At 36.2% G+C, this 18131-nt stretch overlaps 1 protein-coding gene across 4 annotated transcripts in view; it reads right to left on the minus strand.

Moving 5' to 3' along the window:
• The window catches only part of plce1 (phospholipase C, epsilon 1), a 158683-nt gene that overhangs the window by 112890 nt on the left and 27662 nt on the right, over positions 1 to 18131 (minus strand). For all 4 annotated transcript variants that reach the window (XM_061909582.1, XM_061909581.1, XM_061909580.1 and 1 more), the window contains exons 4-5: positions 17487 to 17852; positions 17203 to 17409 (exon numbers count right to left, since the gene is read on the minus strand). In XM_061909582.1, coding sequence (XP_061765566.1) covers positions 17203 to 17409; positions 17487 to 17852 — 573 coding nt within the window. The remainder of the gene's footprint in view (positions 1 to 17202; positions 17410 to 17486; positions 17853 to 18131) is intronic.

An 18131-nucleotide genomic window follows, 5' to 3' on the forward strand; every position in this document is an offset into this window, starting at 1 on the left:
GGGTCCCCAGTAAGAATGATCAGCACATTACTTCATCAATCCAGAGATTTAAATACGTGTATGAGCTAACTAAGCAATGGCCATTTTACCTATTTTTTTATGCCTCCACAAGTGATGATCAAAAACTTGGTCCCCATTCCAAATGATAACCAGTACGTGTGTGTGTGTGCGTGTGTGATGAACAATGACTGTTTCTTAATTTTATTTTATTATTACTTTTTCTTTTTATTGGGGCTCCTTTGCTGCAGAGCCTGCAAAACATGATCTGCACTGCAGTGTGGGCCCCACTAGGTGGCATCAAAAGCTTTGTTTCCAACAGCAAGGATGCTCACACTTCATCAATGACATTCAGTGAGTGCACATCCAGTATATAAATACTTATAGGAGCTTTTAACATCATTGAAGTGTAGAGATTTACAAAGTGTAGAGATTTACACTGATGTCACACTTTCAACAAATATTTACACATGGAATTAGTTTGTTTAGTTATGATTTTGGTTAAGCCCTCTGTCTGGCTCATATTATGAATGTTTGCAGTGATCAATTGTGTCATTCCGAAGTGCACTAATAATAGCACACAACAACAACAACGTGCTCTTTTTTGAGATACTTCCTGGTGGGACATAATCCCCCAGAGTCGGTGGGATACCCTCAGTGGGATACTCTCAGTGCTAATAAGCCATTAAAGTTAAAGTACCAATGGTTGTCACACACACTCTTAGTGTGGCGAAATTATTCTCTGCATTTGACCCATCACCCGTGATCAATCACCCCCTGGGAGGTGAGGGGAGCAGTGGGTATTACATGACAAGGACACTTTTAATGCACTTTGGCATGTTGTACAAGGGCTTTATAGTAATTATGTAGTAGTGATGTTTGATTTCACAGAAAACTATTTAATATAACAAGAAATAAGTTGAATTTTATGCGAAATGCAGTACTACAATGAAAACAAACTCATTTTATGAGAAAAAATTGTAATATTACCAATATAATTAAGAGGGACACATAATGATAAAGGAAAAAGAGCATGTGTAATTTTAAAATAATCATAATTTTAAGAGAAACAAAATGCAATATTGGTAGAAACCAAGAACACATTTACAAAACAAAACTTTAAAATGTTACAGCAAAAACATGTATTTTTAAAGGATATAATAAATTATAAAAGGAAAAAATTACTAATTTAAAGGTGAACCAGTAGCTATTCGCGAGAAAAAAGCTGTAATTTTGTAAGAAAAAAGGCCTAGTTTTACAAGAGCATAGTATTACAAGAAATTAATGAATAATTTAACAAAAGGAAAAGTGTAGCATTACAAGAAAAGGGTAATTTTATGAGAAAACGTAAAACATTTTAGCAAAAAGGGCAATATTAATAAAATGTACATATTTGAGATGAAAAAAAGTGTAATAATTTAAGACAAAAGCTGTAATTTTGTGAGAAAAAGGCATTATATTACAAAAAAATATGAGAAGACATTTTCAGAAAAAGATCATAAATAAAATTGCAAGAAAATAATCATAATTTTAGGAAAAAGAAAATTCAATATTACAAGAAATTGAAAGACAAAAAGTTACAACAAAAGTCATAATATATATAAAAAACTTTTTTAAAAAAGGTGATTAATTAATTTCTATGGGAGCATTATGTAAGTTACAAGAAAAAGGTAAAGTGTAATATTAAATACAAAAATTTAAAAATATACCATGACAAGAAAAGGGCCATTTTATAAAAAACATTTCATAATTTCACAAAAAAGCTCATTATATATATATATACATATATATGCATACATATATACATACATATATATATATATACACATATATATACATACATATATATATACACATATATATATACACATATATATACATATATATATATACACATATATATACATATATATATATATATATACACATATATATATATATATATATATATATACATATATATATATATATATACATATATACACATATATATATATATATATACATATATACATATATATATATATATATATATATATATACATATATATATATATATATATATATATATACATATATATATATATATATATATATATATATATATACATATATACACATATATATATATATATATATATATATATATATACATATATACACATATATATATATATATATATATATATATATATATATATATACATATATACACATATATATATATATATATATATATATATATACATATATAAATATATATATATATATATATACATATATACACATATATATATATATATATATACATATATACACATATATATATATATATATATATATACATATATACACATATATATATATATATATATATATACATATATACACATATATATATATATATATATATATACATATATACACATATATATATATATATATATATATATAATGAGGAAACAAGTGTGATATTACAGGACAAAAGATTGTAATTTGTCAAGAAAAAGGTGTAGTGGACAAGAAAAATAAATTTTAAGAAGTTGTACTATTACAAAATACTTGATTTGCAGTGTAAAAAATAAAAACAACTGTTTGTGAGAAGCTTCAATGTCCCTTGTTATGCACTTTCACTACAACAAAGGGTGCCCTGTTCCACACGACTTCCATGTGTGCCATCATACAGTAAGCAGACTTTACAGTCTCTTCTGCCACAGGGATGCGAGGCAGTTTAGCTAACAGAGCGTCTGCACGTTTCAAGCCGACAAAGTGTGGAAATAAAACACACCGGGACGAAGATTTGACACTCCAGTGTCACCCCAATAAAACAAACTTGATGTGTTTCAACTGAAAACAAACTCCACACGCACAGTCTATGGGGTGTTGAATGTGCAGTACTAGTGAAGTACTAAACAAGAGTGCGTTTCAGCACACAAACACAGATAATGTGTATCCCCCCCAGCCCAAACACCACACATGCTAATCTCTGGCTAAGCCCAAACACGCACAGAAAGTAGCCTGCTCGGCAAATTCCTTTGTAGCAGAACAAAAGCAGCTATTGGATTTTAAGCCTCATCTTGCCAGTGTTAATTTTGACAGTTTTTATTTTCGTTTTAGTTCCGTCTTTTGACAAACATGTATTTTAATTTTAGTTGAATTTCAGTCATCTAAATTGATTGCAGTTTAGTCTAGTTTTATTCAAGGAAATTACATCATATTTCAGTCAGCTATATTGACAGTGAATATAGTTGACTAAAAGTATAAAATAGAACACCTCTTTAAAGTTAATTTGCAAGCACCTTTATTTAGACTAGATGCAAAACATTAGTTTAACTCAAAAGTAGCATGATCCTACAGTCAGGAATGATGTACCGTGTTTTCCGGAATGTAGAGCAGTATATAAACCGCACCCACGAAAATAATTGTCTATACATACTCAATGGCCTAGTAGTTAAGAGTGTCCGGCCTGAGATCGGTAGGTAGTGAGTTCATACCCCGGCCGAGTCATACCGAGCTCCACAAACCACGTTAAACCCAGATTCCGATCTAACAAAGGTCTTAACTCATTCTCTTTCAATGCCACATCAATGTGGAATGCACTCCCAACAGGTGTAAAAGTAAGTGCATCTCTATATTCCTTCAAAACCGCTCTAAAACATCACCTCCAGGCAACTTCAACACTTTACTAATACCCTCCTCCATTCACATCCAATCTCCCCGGATTATAAACAACTCAAATGTACTTCTAATGTATATACTTGTTCTTATGCTATCTGAACTCACTATGTTATCTGCTGGCTGTACATATCCTACTAAGTAAGACCTACACTGTTTCAATGTCCACATTTCTCTGTTGATGCAATTGTTGATGACTGAAGTTCTGATATCAACCAAAGCTCCTCATCCCACCCCCCGGATTGTAAATAATGTAAATAATTCAATGTACATACTATGATGATTAACTTGTGTGATGACTGTATTATGTTGATAGTATATATTTGTACCATGAATTGATTAACGTGGACCCCGACTTAAACAAGTTGAAAAACTTATTCGGGTGTTACCATTTAGTGGTCAATTGTACGGAATATGTACTGTACTGTGCAATCTACTAATAAAAGTATCAATCAATCAATCAATCAATCAAACCAAAAACTATAAAAACGCGACCCATTACCTCCCTGCTTGACACTCACCGTCAAGGGTTGGAATTGGGGTCTAAATCCCCGAAAATGATTCCCGGGCACGGCCACCGCTGCTGCTCACTGCTCCCCTCACCTCATCAAGGGGATGGGTCAAATGCAGAGAACAAATTTCACCACACCTAGTGTGTGTGTGACAAACTTTGGTACTTTAACTTTAACTTAACTAATATATTAGCTGCAACGGACTATAGAATAGAATAGACTTTATTGTCATTATATTTGCATATAACGAGATTAAAGACTTCAACTTAAGGTGCGGTTGTGGGAACAAATATGGGGTTAAATAAATCACACAAGATGAAGGAAAAACTAACAATTGAAATAAACGGACTACTATCCAATAAAAATAACAAGCAATCCTGTACAACGTACAAAACACTGTAGAAATACAAAATACTGTACAATATACAGAACAAGACAAGAGTACCGAAGGCCACAGATGAAATGTGTTCAGGGTTTCCACTTGATGTAATTGAATGTGGCGCGCTGCCACAGCATTTTTATTACCACCACACCTTGAAAATATGTTGTTTTTACTTCAAGTGAAATATATATATATACAAATATATATATATTATTTTTATTACAAATTAAAGTAATATAACATATGGCACCCCTCAGAAGTTATCACACAAAGTCCGCTGCTATTTTTACACATTATAACCAATCTTATGATAACAAACGTCACAATTCCAACAGGTTTTTACACACTTTGGTGTCGACTCCGCGCTTCCTCAGACATACAAAAACACTTCCTCATTCTCCGCCAATCACCTTTCAGGCACGGAAGGTGTCTTTGCAAATATGGGAAAAACTGACATGAAATCCAAACCACACAAATATTTAACACTAACACCCGCTGGTCGTCACAGTATGAATTGATACTGTGTATATAGCCTATTATGTGTGCACTATTGACTAGTGATGTACCGAAAACTCGACCACTGAAATAATACTTGGATTACCAAACACCACACTGGCAAAACCGGATGTAAACAAAATGCACGCCATGTCATGTTGACCACATCCATAACCAAGCCCCCACCACCACAGGTATCTTGGCAGTCTCGGAGAAACCCTGGAGTTATTTACACAGAAAGATTTTGGAAATGTTTTTTTACATACCGTATCTTAAAGGGGAATTCCACTTTTCTTTGGAGTTTTGCCTATTGTTCCCAATCATTGAAGACATGACAATTTTTTTTATGCATTGTAAATATTCAATAATTGTAAATTAATAGCTCCACTATTCTACCCATAAAATACAATAAATAACCATTGAAAAAGTGCCAAAAAAAGTCAAATTACATTTTGTGATTTAAATGTTAACCAAGAATTAGTGATAGTGTTTTTATAAGCGCTAACGCAGACAAACTATTTATAGATGCAACGTAATCACTTCCGTTTGCCCAAATGTTTCCATCGTTGAGTGGTGTACTGCTTCCTTGTCTCCCTGTACATTTTGATCATAAATCAAGCCTCTCACCTGAAAAGTACATGGATGAGAATATAATCCGACAAGTTGGGACACTTTGACCGCCATTGAGGATTTTGTTTTCCCTCTTCCCCCCCCAACCTGTTTCTTCGCAAGGATTATAAGACATTTTTCATCTAAATGGGAACACCGTATTTCCTTGAATTGCCGCCGGGGCGCTAATTAATTTAAAACCGCTTCTCACTCCTGCGCTTACCAAAGGCATGTGGTAAAAGTAAGCATGCGCTAATTATTTTAAAACCTCTTCTCACTCCAGAACTTACCAAATGCATGCAGTAAAAAATTGAGTTTGATGTAAGCTTGGACCTTAAATCCTATTGAATAGCTCTTAATATTCTTCCCTTTATGCGATTTCAAATTACCGGTATTGAAATCAGCCTCCTCCATTTTGAAAATGATGACAGGGGAAGTCTCACTCGTAACGTCACGAGTTTGACCAGGCGGTAATACTAAGCATGCGCTAATTATTTTGTGAAGCGAGTTTGACCCGGCAGTAATTCAAGGCAGGCGCATACTATATGCCCTGCGGCAATTCAAGGAAATACGGTATATGAAAATCCCCGTAGTGGCCACCCTAAAGACAGCAGACCTTGCACAGTAAGGGATGTTTTATTATGTTTGTTGGCTCTTAAAATGTCTGCAGTTAACAGAAATCGGTGATGAAGAAAAAAAAGCAAACATTGTGATGTGTTTTGGAGATTAATGCGCCGTATATGCTTAAAATGATATAAATACGAAAATATTAAAAGTTAGTATAAATGTGCTTGTTGTTACATTACATGAATACATGTATCATGTATATAAAACCCTAATGGAGGTGTTTGGATGTTTTTTTAGGGTCTCTGTAGGCAAAATGGAAAAACTCCTATAAGCTCCCTTGTAAGCAGAGTTTTGTTTGAATTGATTTATAATTTAGAATGCATTAAAAAAAATCCATCCTTTGTCATGTATTTCATAATGATTGTGAATAATAGGCAAAATTTTAAAAAAAAGAGCAGTTCCCCTTTAAGTGTTCCTAAACAGGGCCTGTAACAAGGCAGTAAAACAACTGATCAAACAAAACAGATGTTATTGTCATGGGCCAACTGGCAGCGGAAGCTAGCTCTCCAATTCTCAATAACTCCACAGTGATGTTTTGGTGATACTAGCAAACGTGTTAGCATTATAGCTAATGCTAACAACACGAGCTTGATTACATTATGATAGCACGTACAAATATGTATGAAATCCGTCCCATATACATCACACGGGATAAGTTTGTAAGAATGAAATGTTTAAGTAATGTAGTAAAATTTACAAACGTTGGTTGGAGTGATGAATGAAGAATCCATACGAGTAGGAACGCTATAGAAGACAGAACAGCACTTATACTTCCGGTTGAAAGCACTAAAAATAAGGAAATGTCTGTTAAAAACTATTTGTTAAATTCAAAACAATATGGCCGTTGGCAAATATAAAATCCATAAATTCGCAGCACCGTTTTATAAGCCACAGGGTTGTACCGGAATTTCTGGTAGTCAGTATTTTTTTGCTCCACAGGTCAATGCCAATAAATATATTTCAATTTTTACGCACAGTCTCTGTAAAAGCAGGTGTGTATGTGTGTTGTGAAACTGAGTTAGGATGCATGCCTTCATTATAACAAAAAAAAAAAACCAACAACTACACAACTAACTTACATTTGTGTAGATGTCAAAATCGATCGATGGAATCATATAGTGTCAACAATGAAATAAGTCCTCTTCACTTTCTCCCAGATGTACACATACTGTATTACTACGTGAAACATGTTAAATCCACACATTTTTATATTGGCGGTGAGAAACCCATCTTCCTCATTTCATAAAGAAAAGTATCTGATTGACTCTCCTTTGTAACTACCGTATTTTTCGGATTATAAGTAGCTCCGGAGTATAAGTCGCACTGGCCGAAAATGCATAATAAAGAAGGAAAAATTATATATACACGTCGCACTGGAGTATAAGTCGCATTTTTGGGGGTAATTTATTTGATAAAATCCAACAACAAAAATAAACATTTGAAAGGCAATTTAAAATAAATAAATAATAGTGAACAACAGGCTGAATAAGTGTACGTTATATGACGCATAAATAACCAACCGAGAAGGTGCCTGGTATGTTAACGTAACATATTATGGTAAGAGTCATTCAAATAACTATAACATATAGAACATGCTATACATTCACCAAACAATCCATCACTCCTAATCGATAAATCCCAAGAAATCTTCTTTCTCGATGTCGCTTCTAAACAACTCTGCCAACTCCAAAGGTATGCGCCGCTTCCTCTTGTCGTTTTCTGCTGCATATTTCACTACGTCCAGCTTGTAATCTGCAGTACATGATTTCCTTTTCGGTGCCACTTTTGTTCAGCCATTCTCAGTTTTTATAAGTTACCGCCAACGATGAAATGATCCATTTTAATAGCAACAGCAGTAGCATATAGCATATAGCAGTTAGCATTCCATGACCCACAATGCACTTCTGCCATGACCCTCCCCCGCTGAATTCTTATTGGTTGACGTTTATGTTACGATTGCTGAAATTTTCTCCGTCTCTTCCGAGAAAGAGATAAATAATATTATTTAATATTTTACAGTAATGTGTTAATAATTTCACACATAAGTCGCTCCGGAGTATATGTCGCACCCCTGGCCAAACTATGAAAAAAACTGCGATTTAAAGTCTGAAAAATACGGTGATCCTTTTTTCATATGTACACTGTAAAAGAGCTGTGATTGGATATATTCTGAACTTTTTCCAATCTATTGTAAGACCCAATAAAAAATTATTGGATTTCATTTCTGTCAACATTTTCGTCTTGTTTTTATTCGGGGACGAAAATGTCAGCTTATTTTGCCATGTTTTAGTCAACATACATTTGTTTTGTTTTGTTATCTTCTTATTTTGACGATAACAAAGACGAAAATGATCAGTCAATGAAATAAACACTAATCTATGCAGACCTCCATTACGGAAGCATGGAAACAGCAGTAAAGAACATACAGCAGTTGATAAAGGACTTTGTCGAGCCTAAAATGACACATGCTGAGGGCAATTTTTTCTGAGATGTTATTATGCTTCCGTAGTAAATTAGAAAGTGCATGTTTGTGTCTTGTCTGAATTCTTTTCCCAGGACACGGGTTGATGTAACATGTCAACGTTCTGGCTGGAGTCTTCCCGTAATGACACCAGTAAACAAAGTGTCCCTCGGGGACATGCTCTATTCCCGTAAACCGGAACTTGTATCATCTGTAATAAGACGGGCAATAATTACACGGATACGTCTCAGATCTATGCCTCACTGCCAGTGCGTGTGGCGTGGTCACTTAGCACTCAGCCAGACGCCTCCACTCGGGTTACTGTTCATTAAAATGGTTTTGGCAGGGCTGTAATTGGTAGTGTGGCGAGTTGACTGCACAAAGGCATTCAAAACATTCCACTTTTCTTTCTTTGACTTCTTGAAAACAAAAAACCCCACTAATTATTTGGGAAATAGCACCATCAGTGCTGAAAAGGAAAGTACAACAAAGTAGAAAGTACACACAACAAGATTTATGATGAACATCTTGAACCCTTTTTTTTCTCTTTTTTTATTGAGACCAAGATTATTTATGTATTTAATATGTGTTTGTTTACTATGGTATAATATCCATCCATCCATCCATCCATTTTTTACCGCTTATTCCCTTTGGGGTCGCGGGGGGCGCTGGTGCCTATCTCAGCTACAATCGGGCGAAAGGTGGGGTACACCCTGGACAAGGCGCCATATGGTATAATATGTATTTATTATTTGTTTGTTCACTGTTCTGTTACATAGAACAAAGAAATTGGATAAAATTGCTCTGGTATGAAAAGCGGTAGAATCAAATAAGCTCTGCTTCTTCCTTCTCCATTTTGGACGTGCTGAAGTGAAACAACTGGAATTGTGTGATGCATTACATTGTATCGTATGCATGTTCAAAATAAAGTGAAACTGTACTGAACAACAGACTTATACTACTGCTGAGCCACTAAAGTCAACACAATTTTAGGAAAAATACACTTCCAAGGAGGTTTAAACGCCAACATATCGTGCCTGCATAAACATCATACAAAACTTTTTCGAATAACCTGATGAGATCATCAAAATTAAGCATGTATAAAGCAAATAAAATTGGACATGAAATTCAACATTAGGGTGCTCTGCACTGTATCAAAAAAAACACGTCAAAAAGCTGTTTTTGTTCTTTTCCACCAATACTAAAATGTAATTTTTTTCTCTCTCACTCCTTCCCTCTCTCAGCCTGATCGTATTCCAGCCAGCCTCATATAATCCTGTATGCTTTGGCCCGTGTCATTAGTTGTAGCAATAAACACACACACACACACACACACACACACACACACACACACACACACACACACACACAGGGCTGTGGCGAGATAGCCCAGAAAAACTGCTTGGGAGTCTTACACTTGCACAGTGGGGGTCAGTGTGCTATAGGCTGGTAGACTGGTGGTTTACAGCCAGTACTTTCAGGGAGTAATTATACACAATTACAGTCATAATTGGGTGAATCTTTGACTCGAAAGTCGGGTTGAAGCTTGAGCTTTAAACTCAGTTTCAGGATGAGTTTCCTTGTGAATGTGACAATAAAGCACTTTGTTGGAAAGGTTCCTGCTGTGTTAACACAACATTAACATATTTAAAACAGTTGTGCAAAGTTCTAGATATCTGTCTTTTCCAGGAATGTCGCGATATGAAAATTTCATACCACAATTATTGTGTGCGACCAAAATGACCACGATTTCATCATGGCGTTGTTGAATGTACTTGCACACGCTGAAATCTTTTAACCAAATTTGGTTTATTGTATATTGTTTATCTTTTAAAAATAAATAATATACTTTCTTTGCCAGTAAAAACAAAAATATTGCTATGGTTTCTTCAGAGCTATATTTTTGTATATATGTTTATCGTCTTTTTATCGTTTTGATTTGTAAAGGTCATAAAGGACAAAGAAAGGATTATTTTTTCTTTCTTTTTATTTCCTGAAGTTTTCATTAAAATCTACCCATAACTTTTTAAATTATGTTGTTAACAGACAGACAAACAAACCCTGGCGAAAACACAACATCTTTGCTCTGCGTACTGCAAGGCAAAGTCGCCGCCTACGTCTGGAGCGTTTCCAAGATGTAGGCTTTTGTGATGTTTTAACCCACATTTTATTTTAATAACATTGAATTAACTTGTGGTTTAAATTGATTTGCTATCCATATTTACGTAGAAAATGCGGCAAAGGAGGCCAAGCATCTATTTGGGAAGTATTTACATAATTAAACGTTGAATTGTCAGCTAACCTTTCTGAGAATTCGAATTTTCCAAATTAGTATTAGATGTCCACTACAGAGGACACTGTTTTGTTTTTTTAAGTTAAAACACATTAACATTTGTTACACTGCATGTTGACATTGTCAGTTTAAAGACACATTTTTTACTGCATGCCTTTGGTAAGTGCCGGAGTGAGAAGAGGTTTTAAAATAATTAGCACATGCTTACCTTTACCGCATGCCTTTGGTAAGCGCCGGAGTGAGAAGAGGTTAGTGTACAATTAAGTGGCAGGAATGTTTAGAATAAACACACTTACTGTAAATGAACACAAACATAATGCTCAAATGTTGTAATCATGTTATTACTACAAGCAAATACGAGTATATATATGTGGTATGTGAATATATATATATATATATATATATATATATGTAGGTGTGGGAAAAAATCACAAGACTACTTCATCTCTACAGATCTGTTTCATGAGGGGTTCCCTCAATCATCAGGAGATGATTGAGGGAACCCCTCATGAAACAGATCTGTAGAGATGAAGTAGTCTTGTGATTTTTTCCCACACCTACATATTGCGCTCTACCACGGTATCGAGCACTATTCTCCGGATAATCCAATCAAGACATATATATATATATATATATATATATATATATATATATATGTGGTATGTGTATATGTGTATATATGTATATATATATATATATATATATATATATATATATATATACACATATATACATATAAATATACACATATATATACATATAAATATACATACATATATATATACACATATATATATGCTCATATTTGTTTGTAGTAATAACATGATTACAGCATTTGAGCATTATGTTTGTGTTCATTTACAGTAAGTGTGTTCATCCTAAACATTCCTGCCACTTAATTGTACACAGTATATTATGCTTAAGTCGTTTTTTGGACATATATCACAATAATATCGTGCTGTAGGCTTTTATACCGTTACATCTCTACTAAATAGCATATAACATTAAAGCATTGCTGTTAAAATTAAAGTATTAGATTTAACATGTGTTTATTTTGCTTTTTTAGGATAAAAGTGCACATTAGTGTCTCCTTAAGAGATGGTGTCTCTACTGGACACCTGTGCAGATGAAAGCTAATAAAGTATTGAACCAAACGGTTTTGAAAAAGTGACTCCACTGACTAAGAAGGAACTATGGCAGAAGTTTATAGCAGCAAATAAAAAACTAATCTCATCGCAACGTTAAATGTTACAATAGTTGGCCATACTAATATGTTGTCACACTTCTACATGCTAACATAGTTCATTAATGTATGCACTGTCCAGCTTTGAGCCAGAGCAAAAAAAAAAAAGAAAGTATTTTATTATTAGAAGAAACCACACTATTTTTGAAATGGATAGACCAAAGGTGTCAAACTTATTTTTATTTAGGACAACATTGTAGTTATGAATGACCTCAAAGGGCTGCTTGATTGTAACAGTAAATGTATATAAGTAATAATTTGTATAATCACCTCAAGATATTAATGCACAATTGCTTATGCATACGTTTTTTGTTTTTTTTTACGTACAAATTGATTAATAAATAAAGGGTAACAAGCAGATATTTAAGTGTTTATTCTAACCAAACAATGCTCAGAATATATATTATATGGTAATATTAAACTTAAAAGACATGCAATTGCATGCAGTACATGTCATTTTTGGGTCAAAATTGCAAGAAAAAATACATTTCTTAAGAAAGATTTTGTTATGATCCGCCTCCCGGATCATATATGGTTTTGGGTTTTGAGTCTTTTGTGTTTCTTGTTTATTGTTCAACTCTTCCGATTCTTAGTTTGTGCACTTCCTTGTTTATCTTGTCTCCATGGTTTCTGATTTGTCCCACCTGCTCTTGTTTCTATGCACACCTGTTGGTAATTGTTTACGTGAGTATTTAAACCTGCCTGCTACCTTAGTTCATTCTGTATGGTTTGTTTGCGGTAAGCAACTGTCACGTTGGCATGTCTTTATTTCTTGTACCTTACTAAGTAGCTCCTTAGCTTCCGTGCGCTCGGCACGCTACTCTTGAACTCTTAGGACTGCATGCTAAGTTTAGCATTAGCTTTCCACGCATAGGCACGCGCTTTATTTTTCCCTTTTTTACCAGTGTTATTTTATGAGTTTTGTATTAAACCAAGTTCTTACCTGGAATTCCTGCCTGTCTGGTCCTGCTGCATCTTGGGGTGATACCTTGCGCATTCACCATGCGTTCCAAACGTAACAGAATTAGTGCTTTATTGACGCATATTATTTCTAAGGCTTAAAATAATGCACCGGGGCTGGAGTTTGACAACTGTGGGATAGACTTTAATGTTTAACTCCAAGTGATTTTCCTACTTCATCTTAAAATCTACCACGGACTGCGTCCCGCTGGTTGAATACTCCTGAGCCAGACAACTAAGTTCTACGCGTTTTAAAGATGGCAAGCTGTAGTTTTGCTGGCAACGCTCGCTTATTTGAATGGCTTCATTATTAAAGCAGCTCCGCTCGGGCTGTATCCCTGCAACCACAAAGGAGTCATGAAAGAAAACACTCCGCCAAAGTCAGAAACCACACTGTGGATGCCTCTCCACGTGAGTAACTGTAGACAGTGCCGGATTGTGTTGCGGTAGTCCGGTGTGTGTACGAGCGAAGCCACAAAAAACGCAAGTACATCCATGTCGGGCATCGTAAAATGCAAAACAACAAAGGCACATGCAAAGTTGCCCGGACTCTGCCTTTTTGTATTTGAATATGTCGCGTGCACGGTGGATTGTAACATTGTTCTAGATCTTTAGTTACAAATTACGGTCATGCTCATTTGCCAGCCCGCCAATTTACGCGGCTCTGTGGTAGAAGCCAACTCTGCATTTACACACTTGGACAGAAGGCTCAGTCATTGGGCCTGACAGATATATAGGGAGCAGAACCAACAGGGAGGAATAAATCACTTTTCTGCAGCATAGAGCCTTCCCTGAACAAAGAGCCTGTGTGTGTGTGTGTGTGTGTGTGTGTGTGTGTGTGTGTGTGTGTGTGTGTGTGTGTGTGTGTGTGTGTGTGTGTGTGTGTGTGTGTGTGTGTGTGTGCGCGCGTGTGTGTGTGTGTGTGTTTTGGTCTATCAGCATACTTCTACAACCAATTATTCATCTCTAATGCATAACAGGCATTAGAGATGAATAACCCCCCCCCAAAAAAGAGGTAAATAAGCAAAAACCACAGCCATGGTGATCAACGCTCCAAGAGAAATCCGAACTTCAGAAACAAAACCTCGTCCAAACCGATGCCTTATCGTCAGTGGAAATTTTCACATCTCAAATTAACCATAAGAACAACGTTACAAAGAAGCTGGAAAACTGGATGTTAGTGATTATTTTTTCACTGTTTTTTTCCAATGTTGATTTTTTTTTAACTTTTATCTTTAAAGGGATGTAACTATTACAGGTAATAATAATAACTGAAGTAAAACTCCCAACAGCTAGTATTACCATTTCAAATTAAAATTATCGAAAAACCGTGATTAATGACTGCACTTTGTTTGATTAACTCACGGACAGACTGGCACCCGCTTGCTAGCTTAAACGCTAACATGAAAACAAGAAACATTAACGTATTTCTACTTTAAGAAACAACATACCACAATCTAAATTAATATAAACACATTGCTGTCTGAGCAACTAAGATGCACATTGAACCTACAAGCTGTGCTCACTTACACCAGACGGATAGTTCCATACTCCAAAATACAAGATGGAGATGTTTGTACTGTAAGTTCAAGGACCGCTGAACAGTGTAGGATGCCACAAATAATTAACAGAATTTATGTCTTTCGCATTTTTCATTTAAATAAATCTTAAAAGTGCTACAGTACAAACCATTATTGAGAACAATACAAGTTAATACATTAAAAAAGATAAAAGGGAATAAGCGGTAGAAATGGATGGATGGATTTTAGTCACGATTACGTGATGATATTTAATCCCTATTCAACCTAATGACAGTCTTGTGTGTAGGGAGGGGCCAGAATCATATAAACAAAAGCGGCCTACGCTGTCCTAAAATTTGCACTTAGGTTGAAAGTTATGGAAAAAAGACAACATTTAATGTGAAAACTAAGAAGTTGATGCCGACATTTTTTGCCTATCACCTGCAAAGTAGACGGCTGAAGACGTAGTACAACAAGTTGGTACATTTTGACAGCCATTTAGGACCCGGAACTGGCGAGAACTACACAAAAAGACGCTTGGAGTTGTTTAGATGTTTTTTTCAAAGACTTTATAGGCATAATAGAAGCAGACTTTTGATCGCATTTATTTATTATCAAGAATACATTAAAAATTTCCAAAAAAGTGTGGTTCCCCTTTAAGTTGAAAGCAAAAAAAATAAACAAAGTGAAAACCCTATGTTTGACAACACTGAAAAAAGCACAAATTTTAACAATGAGAATATCCATCCATCCATTTTCTACCGCTTATTCCCTTTTGGGGTTGCGGAGGGGCGCTGGCGCCTATCTCAGCTACAATCGGGCGGAAGGCCACTCATCGCAGGGCCAACACAGATAGACAGACAACATTCACACTCACATTCACACACTAGGGACCATTAGGTGTTGGCCAATCAACGTATCCCCAGGTGCATGTCTTTGGAGATGGGAGGAAGCCGGAGTACCCGGAGGGAACCCAAGCAGTCATGGGGAGAACATGCAAACTCCACACAGAAAGATCCCGAGCCCGGGATTGAACCCAGGACTACTCCGGACCTTTGTATTGTGAGGCAAACGCACTAACCCCTCTGCACCCGTGAAGCCCAACTCCACACAGAAAGATCCCGAGCCCGGATTGAACCCAGGACTACTCAGGACCTTCTTATTGTGAGGCAGACGCACTAACCCCCCCTGCCACCGTGAAGCCCACACTGAGAATAAATGTGTCAAATAAAATTACACATATTTCTTATTTACATATTATATGTGGGCTTCACGGTGGCAGAGGGGTTAGTGCATCTGCCTCACAATACGAAGGTCTGCAGGTCCTGGGTTCAAATCCAGGCTCGGGATCTTTCTGTGTGGAGTTTGCATGTTCTCTCCCGTGAATGCGTGGGTTCCTCCGGGTACTCCGGCTTCCTCCCACTTCCAAAGACATGCACCTGGGGATAGGTTGATTGGCAACACTAAAATTGGCCCCTAGTGTGTGAATGTGAGTGTGAATGTTGTCAGTCTATCTGTGTTGGCCCTGTGATGAGGTGTCGACTTGTCCAGGGTGTACCCCGCCTTCCGCCCGATTGTAGCTGAGATGGGCGCCAGCGCCCCCCGCGACCCCGAAAGGGAATTAGCGGTAGAAAATGGATGGATGGATGGATATTATATGTGCATATATATATATATATATATATATATATATATATATATATAAATATATATATATATATATATATATAATATATATTATATATATATATATATATATACATACACACACCTATGTACATATATACATACATATACATGCAAATATACATATACTTATGCATATATACATACAGTACATATACACAAATAGCCACCAGTTGCACCTACAGCCCCTTCAACGACCACCAATATATTCATACACCAGTGTGACTAGCACTAGGTAAATGTCTTGACCAAGGAACGCAAACCTGAACCCCAGGTTGCCGGCACGGCCACTCTATCCACCCCTCCACGCTGTCCCCCCACATACATTCAAACACACTCACACACACGTGTGGTGTAATCATTTATTTAAAAAAAAAAAGGTTATAAAATATAATTTTGTCATAAAAAATTTTTTTTTTAAACTTTAATCATCTTAATGAACCCAATATTTTTTTTAGTGTTAAGACAAAAGGCAAAAATGCATTTTAATGCTAGAATTTAATGGCAGTGTTCTGGCACCTTACATAGAGTAACTCCAATGAGAGTGATGTAACGCCATAAAACCTGACTAGCTCTCATGGAACTCCAAGAACCTTGCATAGTAATATAATGGAAAGTATTTATTAGTGGTCATTATTGGTGAAGAGTAGCAGGGGGTTTCATGTCAAACATTAAAAGTGCACATACATAAAAAGCTGCATTTTAACGTTTAGCATCCTTCATTAACGTAACAGGTCCTTACCTTGTGCATCTTGGCCCAGACAAAGAGCAACATCATCCTGCAGACTCCAAGCTGTTCCACATGGCGCTTAAGAATTGGCCGAATATCCTTCTTGCTCGGTCGCTGTGCCAAGAGGCGAGCAACCTCCTCAGAGGCTTCCTCTGAGATGCGTCCCGACGGCAGCGTTCTGACGATCGCTTTGGTTCCAGTACACACCGACTTGGTCATCTTACCGAGAGACAAGTCCATACATCAACATTTGTTGTCCAGAAAATCATCAGAATGATTAGTTTACAAATATGTACCTTCTGATTGTTCTTAAAGAATCGCCTCACCAGGAGGGTAGAACGATCCTTACGGTTCCGAACAAACTCAGAGTCGTCTTCTCCAGCCTCCCCATCGCTACTGCAACTACTGCTGCTGCCCCCACTAAAGCTCCCGGCCCTCCTTTCCGACGACATCCTCTCGTCCCGCATGGATTCAAGAGACGCCCGTTGCAGGAAGAACGTCTCCAAGGAGCTTCGGCTCGGCCGCCTGGTCAGACGCTCTAAGCTTACGTAGTCGTCTTTGACTCGGTGTCTGCGAATCAGTCCGTTGTGACGTCGCTGTCGGCAAGCGGGCAGCAGGGGGGAGTTAGGTTCACTGGAGGGACTGCAGTGGGATGGTGTTGTCTAAAGGGAGAAAACAGGAACAACTATTTTTATAAATAGTGCCAAGATAACATTGCTAAAACAACATTTCCACCACACAGAATAGTTTGAGTCAATAAAGCATACCCAAATACCAGACGCTATGAGATTTTAAGCATTTGTTGGGATACATGACTAAACTTCTTCACTGGCGCCCGTATAAAACAAATGAAAGTGGACTTAAAACTTAAGTCTGGGGTACTCCATAGAATCGGATAGGATTTATATTAACCAAATATAAGAGTACAAAATGTGTGTATA

This window comes from Nerophis ophidion, linkage group LG08 (genome assembly GCF_033978795.1).
Source record: "Nerophis ophidion isolate RoL-2023_Sa linkage group LG08, RoL_Noph_v1.0, whole genome shotgun sequence".
NCBI lineage: Eukaryota > Metazoa > Chordata > Actinopteri > Syngnathiformes > Syngnathidae > Nerophis > Nerophis ophidion.